This window comes from Paramisgurnus dabryanus, chromosome 11 (genome assembly GCF_030506205.2).
Source record: "Paramisgurnus dabryanus chromosome 11, PD_genome_1.1, whole genome shotgun sequence".
In the NCBI taxonomy this organism is placed as follows: domain Eukaryota; kingdom Metazoa; phylum Chordata; class Actinopteri; order Cypriniformes; family Cobitidae; genus Paramisgurnus; species Paramisgurnus dabryanus.
In genome coordinates this window covers 18,671,793-18,682,188 of record NC_133347.1, presented here as the reverse complement: position 1 = coordinate 18,682,188, position 10,396 = coordinate 18,671,793, and the positions used below count along the sequence as shown (strand labels likewise).

Here is a 10,396-nt window from a genome sequence, read left to right as displayed (position 1 = left end):
TTGCGCGCGCATGGCGCATGCGAATTTATTTCATTCATTCGATGTTGAACAATTAGCGTTTGTGCTGAGCAGCACAGGACGGACAAGTACAATGTTCACCAGGTCTCCGGTTCATCTGGATATTAGCAAGGTCGCTGTTCATTGGTGCTACTTTTTAATAGGAGCTGGTATTTGACATTTCTTTTTAAAAGTCTGCCAATTTAAAACGTGTTTCACTTAAGTGCAGCTTAGGGTATTAGGCAGGACTGTAACCACAATATACATTGAGGGGAACATGCCCCCCTAATAATCAGAAACTTTAATATTTTTAATATACATATAGCCTTGAATGCTTTGGTCCCCCTCCCCAATGTTCACATCCTTGGTATAAGGACAGACACAAAAACAAGGCTGGCGTGACAAATAGATGTTTATTGTTTGTACAAAGCATATGTACACACTGTAAATGAAACATTAACACTCTTAAAAATAAAGATGCTTGAAAGGTTCTTTACAGCGATGCCATAGTAGAACCTTCTTTAAAGAACCATTTCCTTTATACATTTTTACCTTAAAGAAGTATTTAAAAACAGAAAAGGTTCTTCTATATGGCATCGTGAAGCACTTGAATTAGACCATTTTAAAATAAAATTCCATTGTGAAATGTACACTGATTAACAAAATGCTTGTTCAATCTATTGTCAATACTCTACATTCATCAGATAATGACAATACTCTAAAAATATTCTAGAATACCTTAAAAAAACCTTACTTATTTAACACTTTCATATGTTATTTTAACAGATGAAGACAGCATCATGGATCGAGGACTTCATTGATCAATTGTTGCTTTCGGTTTACTTCAGTCAAATATCCTCACAAATCTTCTAAAGGATTTTTGTGGGGATTTAACAAGTGTGCGGCTTCCATCAGCTGTGAACAATCCCAACAACTTGTCAGTCAAGCGTTAAATCTGCTGCATCGGTTTTAAGTTCGGAGAGACCTGTTTGAGAAAAAAAGAAAATCAGGAAAATAAGCAAAGATTCATAAATATGACTGCTTTCTGTCTAATGTTGTTAGCTTAGATTCAATTAAGCATTAAAGGGATTTAAGCGTCGCTAAATGTCATCTTGTGTCATGGAAACTACATTTAGTGCAAAGTGTTCACTACGATATCACTAAGTGTTCCTGTAATTCATCAACAAAGTCATTTACCAGAAAGTCTGTCCCTGTGCACTTCTTAATGTCGTCTGGTGAAATACCCTCCCAAACCTCAATGAGGGTTAAACCTTTATCCTTGTCCACATCAAATACTGCCTGGAAAAATAAGAACAATGCCACAATGATAAAAGTGCCATAAAATACAACCATGTGGACCTTTGAGGATGTAGCAGACAAATGCAATGTAACACAAGAAGTGCAGAATAAAGATTTGACCTGTTGTGACTTCAAAATCACACACTTAGATTTTTAATATGTTTAAAACCAATCTAAATTAAACAATGTATTGCATCCACCTAAAAAAACACATGCCATGTGCAGACCAATGCTTGTTTTGAACACTAATTTTAAAAATGAATCATCTCCTGATTGGATTATAAAACCAGAGTGCATTTTATATTCTGTTTTTGATTACATTATATTAATTTAATTTAGTGTATAATGATAAAATAAATAACAGTGTTAAAGACAGGCTTGAATTGATAAAAAATATTATCATAACATCCTAGAGTTTTACATGTTTTGAAGAAAACGTGGTGCTTGCTATAATCTTAGAGGTGCTGGGAGGTTGCTAAGGTGTTTGAGTATTTTTTAGTGGATTGGTATGCAGTTGCTAGGGCGATTTTCAGCAGGTGCGAGTCAAAAGATCCTGTCCTCAAGTTTCAAAGACATGGTCCCTAGGATTTTGAAACCTGTTTTATCATCCAAAAATCTGATCTCAACTCAACTCAATAACTTGCAAAGTTTGAAGTAATATTCATGTCTGTACATTTACATTTTAATCCATGCCTGTGACAGCTGCTTTTGACATTGAAATGAGGAAAATGAAAGTGACGTTGCATAATTCATCCTACACTGTCAGAAAAAATATTTAAAAAATGGTCCCTAGCTGTCACTCAAGCACAATCCTTAAAAAAAACACATTTGCACCTAAAGAGATCATACTAGTACTTCAGAGATACTGATATCATAAAGTGCATACTGTATTAGTACCTCATACTGGTACCAAATGAATACCTGTACCTAAATGTACATTTTTAAGGTGTACTGCCCCAGTGACAGCTTGGGACCATTTTAAATTGAATTATGCAACTTTTGATCATTTTCACTGTTAAATACACCTGGATACAACTGTAATATAGATGCTTGACTTGGCAAACACTAATAAATGATACTACTATTCTTATAATAATAATAATAATAATAATAATACGTAAAATAAAGTCTAACCAGAGCTAAGAATCAATAAACTTCATGCAATTTGTAAGGTAGGCACTTAAAGTAATTTCCCTCACAATGACTGGCAGAGGACAAGTGCCTAAGTATTGTGCGTGGCTTTTACTGAACCAAACCATGCATGTTTGCATTAAACCAGCAGTCTGTTTTGCATTTCTGCGCGACGTGATCCACGTCTAACATTCCTGTAGTCTCATTTCACAAAGGACCCATGGAGCACAACCTGCCACAGACAGCACGCTCGCTGTTAGTCTGCCTCTACCCGCTGTCTCTGTTCCTCTCTTCCACCTGAACGCGAGTCTCTAATTGCCAGAGGATTAGCATGAGTGTGTAACAATGCAGTCGATGGGATTAATCCACCTGCCAGGGTTATGCTCGTAAACTATGACAGTCCAAAAAAATGTCTCTCCCCCTCAGACAGATTGCTGCGGGTGCTTGTTTATTTTTTCAACAGTCGCGGTCGTGGAGGAGGAATTGAGCAGTCAAATATGGCAAAGATGGATGGTGCAATCACAGCGTGCCAGTGATATTTTTATAAAAACTTGAAAATGACAAGTAGCAAATTGGCATCAGAAAACCAGAATTAGTTTGCGTGAATGCTATGAGTCGCCCTATATTTAGTTTAATTTATATTTATGTATTTGGCAGACACTTCTATACAAGCAACTTTCTGTGAACCTGAAGTAAACTTTCACTTGTACAGCTCGGGAATCGAAACCATGACTGTTAGGTTGCAAGCATGACAAAATACACACATTAAAGGAGAACACCACCATTTTTCAATATTTTACTATGTTCTTACCTCAACTTAGATTAATTAATACATAGCTATCTTTTTTCAATGCGTGCACTTTTAATCTTTGTACAGTGCTTCATGAATGTGTTAGCATTTAGCCTAGCCCCATTCATTCCTATGGCTCCAAACAAAAGTTTTATTTTGTGCGACCATACTTACTCGTGTAACTACTCATGTAACATGTCTTTAAATAGGGAAAACATGGAAGTGTTTGGTGGCTTCTAAATTCATCCCTGTTTGGATCCTAAGGAATGAATGGGGCTAGGCTAAATGCTAACACATTCACGACGTGCTGTACAAAGATGAAGTGCACGCATTGAAAAAAAGATAGGTATGTATTAATTTGTGTAAGTTGAGGTAAGAACATAGTAAAATATTCAAAAACGGTGGTGTTTTCCTTTAAGCTCTCACAGTTCACCTTCCTGTTAATATTTTGTAGCGTGATTCATAAAAAAGGTTAAAAAGCTGACTGCTTTCTCTGAACTGAAGCTAAACCTCAGCTTGTTAGGCTGACAGACAGGGTCTGTGTTGAACAGCAGGGTGAGATTACAAACACAGGTTGAACAGAAGGTGGTAGCCGTGTTGCTGGAGAGATCTAACCTTTCTAAATGTTGACAGAATCCTTTCACTAGAAATCATGTTGTGTAGCTGTTATAAAAGCAAAGCATACAATAAGAGAGTTGGGGAGAGGGCATGAAAGGAAAAAAAGAAAAGATTGAGAGAGAAGAAGAGTGGAAGGCATGTGAATAAAGCGTATCAGACTGCTAATATATAGTCCACCACTGGCAAGACGAGAGGCTGAATCAACAAGTGCTAGCAGCAGTCCAAAAAACCTAGCCCTTCTGAGCAGCTGAGTTTGCTTGTGAATGCTTGTTTCAGTCAAGTGCCCTTGAACAGCCTCGTAAGAAGGCTCTCTTGGTAGCGTACAGACCCTGGTGCTTTTGATGAGAACACAGCAAATCTTTGTTACGCGTCTACACTGGAAGCGACTGCAACAGCTTGAGGCTGTCTGAGCTGGAAGTGTCAACACGGCACATCACCTCAGAATGTTTACAACCCACTATCAGCTGTGAGCTCGAAACTAGACTTCAGTAACGTTATAATGAAAATAAAAGCCTATATAAATGGCATTTAATTGGTATAGAAATTAATTATGTGGGTAATTTAGAATAGCAAAATAAGGGGTTACAACCAAGCCACCATACAGAAAAAACACATGATTTGTGGTGCATAATGTGGTGAATTATTTTCATGTGATCACATGTGCTTCACATGGATCACACAAAAATGATCCCAAAATCACACATTTTACATGTGAATGTAAAGGGCACTCAGCAGAAACATCAGGAGTAGGGGATATCAGGGCTGAAAGTAAAATTTTTCAGAAAAAAGTAATTTTAAAAGATAATGTTTTAGACAGAGATAAATATTTTGCTGTGGCCAATAACTCACAAGTCTGGTCTATCAATACCAGGTGGAACTTCGAACAAATGTACAGTAAAATATATTCAGCATAATTTTACTTTGAACATAAGTAGCGCATTATTACTTTCGATACTGTCAGTATTTTTTGTGTTACACTTGTTTTTAGTAAATATACATGACTATGACCTTGTTAATATGTAACTGCAAACATATTTTGTCGTTTATCTTTGAAAAAAATGTTAAATTACATTTTCATTTAAAATTTTATTTAAATTTCATCAAATGTTTCAAAAGCAACCTGACAGTACAAACTTGAAATTTTTCAACACCATACACTATATTGAATTGAATTAAATCCAATTATAATAATATAAATGTTTTATATAATGCAACATTATTAGCACCGTCGCAACAGGAACTCTTAAAATTTAAACCTGATTTACTTTTATTTTGAAAAACTCTGAGAAGTCGAATTTCAGGATGTGTTAGAGCACTAAATAACCTGTAGATTTATCAGTACTGTAACACATGAAAAGAGAAACAAGCGTTATAAGAAAAAAAATGTCCAATTAAGGAATTTACTTATCATGGTTGAAAACAGCTTTCTGGACCTACACACGCAAAAATAAACACGATTTTTGTCAGCTCTGTCAAGGGTTGTGTACTAAAGATGCTGTCATAGTTTGTAATGCAAATGTTATCAGGGCTTGGAGAAAATCACTTTGTTACTTTCGTCCCACGTTACTTTTGCCCCAGTCTTCCCCTAGATTTAACATCACAACTTATTTAAAGCTGCAATACATGAGTTTTTGCTAAGAATAAAAAAGAAAAATCTGTTAATGAGCACATACATAAAAATATTAATTCATAATCCTATAGTATAATAATGATTTATGATTTAAGCTGTCATGTACAATTTTGTGGGTAATGCCAGTTTGACATTTGACTTCAACCTAAATGCAATTTTATGTTTCATAGAGATGTTTTCAGAGAGATGGCAATAGAGAGGCAAAAGTTACATATTGTGGATTTAAATGTATATAAAAAATATAAGAAGTAAAAACTATTCAGTAATAGGTTCAGTGTTTAGGTTCAGTAATTTCACTTTAATGGCAATGAAAAGGTTATTAATCAATGATTGAAATTCCTTATTTTCACAAATGTGACACTGGACCACAAAATGTTTAATATACCGTATTTACAGTAGAAAATGTAGAAAATATCTTCATGGAACATGATTTTTTACTTAATATCCTAATGATTTTTGCATAAGAAAATCAATAGTTTTGACCAATACAATGTATTGTTGGGAGACTTATGAGCGACTTATAATCCTTGTGTCTTTTGAAAATTGGTATTTCTGAATGGCCTGAGGCCAATATTAAGCGGATTTAAAGCAAAAGTGTTTGATAAACATGAATACGTGCCAAGAGCATTCGGTTAACATCCTTCCTTATTTAATTTTTTGAAGGAGAAGGCTGTTTTTGCATCTGAGCTCATGTATTTTATCATCTGCAGTGCCGTTACCCTTTGCCTAGAGTTTGCAGAAATGTACTTTTGGCATTTTATCAAGCAGCTTCTTGAAGTCTGACCTTGAGATGTTTTTAAAGAGTATTAAAGGAGTTCACATCTATTATGGGCTTGTATTTGGCTGCTTTTTCTTTATTATTTAGTCTATTTTTTTATAATATTGTAGTTTTCTAGTATTACAATAATATTTTTGTCCACAATTTTTAAGATCATAAGAAACATCTCAGGTAAGTGTTCTAATACGTTTGAACGGTAGTAAATAGAGCGCTCAAACGCTTCTAGTGTAGACAGCTTTGTTGATTATAATGGGAGCGATGTAGTTTTCTTGCAATGTGACGGGCGGCCCTTTCATGTCACTGACATGGTATTTCATGCCCTATAAACCCAGGCCATGTGGCAGAGATGATATTATTAAGCAACATTCACATTAGGAAGCGCCGTGTTAGAAAAATGTCAATATGTTGCTCTGATCAGGAGATCTGATTAGGGTTAGCCCAATAATTGGATTTCCATTTTCCACTGCCTATGTGCGGTATCACAACAATTTATCAACTCCCTTTTGCCTTTGCATGAGAGAAATGAAACAAACCCCTTTCACAGCATTTGCCATAAATAAAGTTTTATACACCTATCCAGAACAGCGATGAAGCAACGAGCCGGTGAATAAATTAAGTGCATGTTATATTAGAAGACAGATTGCAAGAGCAAAATCAATAATTTCTGTTAATCAACCCACCTTTTCTGTAATTATACGGTCCACACACTGTTTCCCGGTCAGAGGCAGGTTGCATTTGTCCAAAATCTTGTGTTTGCCACCCTAAAACATCAAATTACAAAACAAAGAGAAAGCAGTTAAACACGTTGTTTTTCACTGGCACATATTACAGCCATTCTTCTTCCTCTCCAGCTCTATGCATTCAAGAATCCTTTAATTCTTCTCTTGTTGACAATCAACGTCAGAAATGTCGATCATTCAGCCCATGGGCACTAAAAACAAACACACTAAGCTAGCTCTATCCATCGCCAGCCGTGAGGAAAAGAAAGGCCCTTCTGACGCCATTTGCTGCTGGATCAGGGCTCGATCCGGGGATAATAATTAGATAGCTGATGGTGGTTAATTTTACCCATGTCCACAGATTTCATCACACCAGGGGTAGACAGCTGGCCTTGCAACCCTGAACCCAGTCAAGCCCCTTTCCCCAATGCCAGCATGAACACACGCAAGGGCAAATGTGAACGGCAGTCTTTAGAGCTCTAATAACTGTCTTTCTCTGTCCTACTCCCTCCTTTCAGTCGGTCACTGCCTGGACCGATGAATCAAGTCATTGCAGTCATAAATGCATCGTATTTGCGACCCTGGAACAAATCTAAGTGCATTTCATTGATGAGAGCAGTGAACTTTGACACAGATCAGTGTAATTTAAATAAAAACTCATGACATACACAAAAAAAACCCCATCAAAATCTCTGGCAGAACGGTGTATAATTTGGGAGGTGAACATTTTCTATGCCAGCCACAGGCTTTGTTATAACAGAGAGTGTAGAGATTTGATTTCGGTTATCGGCATAAGGGTGAAGGCTACGTGATGTTGGAAATACACAGCATGAACTGCGTATTGTATGCACCATTATGCCATATGCTGTAATAAAAAAGAACAATTTGAAGTAATAATTCAACCAAAAATGTTAACAGCCACCGGTTAAGTATGAACCGTCACTATTATGTCAAAAAATACATAGCAATTCTTCAAGTGAAAGTTTCTAACAGCAGTACACAGGTTTGGTACGACATGAGGATGAATAAATATAGGATTGTCTTGTGACACATAAGGTTGCAGACCTTAAAGTGTGTGTGTTTGTGCAGCTGAAAACTTCACAGACTTTTGACATCTCTCCAACTATCTGCTTAAGGAAGAGAGATTCTGTCACTGATGGAAAATAATGAAGCTTTACTTGCTGTGAGTCGTGCCGTGTGACTTGATATGAATCGGTTCATTAAAACCGATCTGGAGCGGCACCCTATCAAAAGGTTCACCTTTGCACCTAAAAGTTACATATTAGTACCTTAAAGGTGTACATACTGGTATCTCAAAGGTAAATATATGTACCTAAATGGTACATATTAGGAACTTTTTAAAAGGGTACCATCCTAGTGACAGTTTTGTACCTTTTTTCTGACAGTGTAGGATACATTTAGTGGGATATATAGTTTATCACATTATGAAGAGTTTCGTTGCAAAACAAGATAACTCCGTTTTTTATTTTTCTGAAATCTTGTTTTTGGTTGTGCATTCCAATTAATATCAATTTGTTTTGATTTAAACCTTCATAACTTAAAACATTCAGCTAAGTAGCACCATAAAACAAAATAATAACATGATAACATAATAATAAACATGTTTTGACAAAAATGTTAAAAACAGAGTTATCTCGTTTTGCAACTAAACTCTTCATATATATATTTCATATATGTTTTCTTGGCACATTTCAGGCCCCTTAGTGCCAATTGGGCATCATTTAAATGCCACGGCCTACCTGAGCATTGTTTCTGACCATGTCCACCCCTTAATGACCACCATGTACCCATCCTCTGATGGTTACTCCCAGCAGGATAATGCAACATGTCACAAAGCTTGAATCATTTCAATTTGGTTTCTTGAACATGACAATGAGTTCACTGTACTAAAATGGCCTCCACAGTCACCAGATCTCAACCCAATAGAGCATCTTTGGGATGTGGTGGAACCGAGCTTTGTGCCCTGGATGTGTATCCCACAAATCTCCATCAACTGCAAGATGCTATCCTATCAATATGGGCCAACATATTATACAATGTATATATATATATATAAATATAAAAATATACACATTTTGCACAGCAAACCCCTACAGAAAAGCTTATCGCTTTTAAAGCACAGCCTCTACAGCAATAGACTTCCAAAAATTTGCATTCTGCTTCAATCCCTTGCACAGCATATGGCCGTTTCTATATGATGTTTAAAAGCAATATCATATTCGCAAGTGTTGTCATACTGAACATCAGCACAGCTGTGATAAAAAAAAGTCAATATGATGCAGTCTCATGAACGTGTGTGATTATAGCTACCTTAGCCGAGTGCTCCATTGTAACAACCACTTTTGTCCCAGCGCTGGCCACTAGATCCATCGCCCCTCCCATGCCCTTCACCATCTTACCCTGAGGGAAAACACAAAAAAAGATGGTGCAAGAAATGAGCAACAGATTTACTTCAAAAAAACAATTTTTGTGCATTGCAAACACGTATTATTTCAGAAAGTGAGAAACAAAGAAAACAAATTAACATAGCGGCCAGCGTGCGATTCAAGGAGGACAGGAACGCTCAGGTTGGTTTGGGAAGAAATCAGAAAGGCAATTGTTGCTAGGAAACCGTAAACCTGATTACCTGTGGCTGGAATCACTTAACAAAAGGGCGATTTGAGTGATGCTTATTTTATTGTCTTTCCTAATGCTGGTGACACACCTAATAACTTCCTAAAACATTCTTAGATTGGACTCAACCCACATAAAGAGTGTTTCTTGCATGAATGATTTTTATCTGTGATTGTAAACAAAGACTGAGTGAGACTAGACATTAATCGTTATGATCACATTACATTTACAATCTGTGCGAAAATCATTCGGTGTGTCTCCAGCTTAACATGCATGCATGTGTGCACATTCACAAAAGCGACAAAAATCAATGTTGAGCATACATGACAACACAATGCATCAGAATAATGGCCCTCGTTGTTCTTAAAGAAACACATTTAAGCATATCAATGCTTATTCATCTGCCATGCTTTACTTCCCAATTGAAAATAAATGAATTCTGTTGTGATTCTGTCCCTGTCCATTCCAGCTGGCTGATTCCCCATAGTGTCAGTTACAAATGTTCAACATCTATTTTACACACCATGAAGATTCATTTAAAGGAACACAGCGCTCCAGTGTTTCTTATAGAAGCTGGCTGCGGCTCAACCAGCATGTCTCTTGTCGTACTGAACAGAAACAGAAAGTACTTTTTCTTACACTTGACAAGCTTGAGTAGTTGCTTAAATAAAATGAGAGTATATGAATGGAATACTAAAACTTTTCTTTCTTTTCAGAGCATTATAAAGCATGTCTTGTAAAGGTCAAAAAGGCAGTATGTGCACAAGATTAAAAGAAATATTCTTCAAAGGCTGGGACTA

At 36.4% G+C, this 10,396-nt stretch overlaps 1 protein-coding gene across 1 annotated transcript in view; it reads right to left on the bottom strand.

Annotated features, from left to right (window-relative positions):
• Nucleotides 1–391: 391 nt before the first annotated feature.
• oxct1a (3-oxoacid CoA transferase 1a) overlaps nucleotides 392–10,396 on the bottom strand; it is a 41,794-nt gene continuing 31,789 nt past the window's right edge. The window contains exons 14-17 of the mRNA XM_065247256.1: nucleotides 9,294–9,383; nucleotides 6,924–7,004; nucleotides 1,195–1,296; nucleotides 392–982 (exon numbers count right to left, since the gene is read on the bottom strand). Coding sequence (XP_065103328.1) covers nucleotides 947–982; nucleotides 1,195–1,296; nucleotides 6,924–7,004; nucleotides 9,294–9,383 — 309 coding nt within the window. The 3' untranslated portion in view covers nucleotides 392–946. The remainder of the gene's footprint in view (nucleotides 983–1,194; nucleotides 1,297–6,923; nucleotides 7,005–9,293; nucleotides 9,384–10,396) is intronic.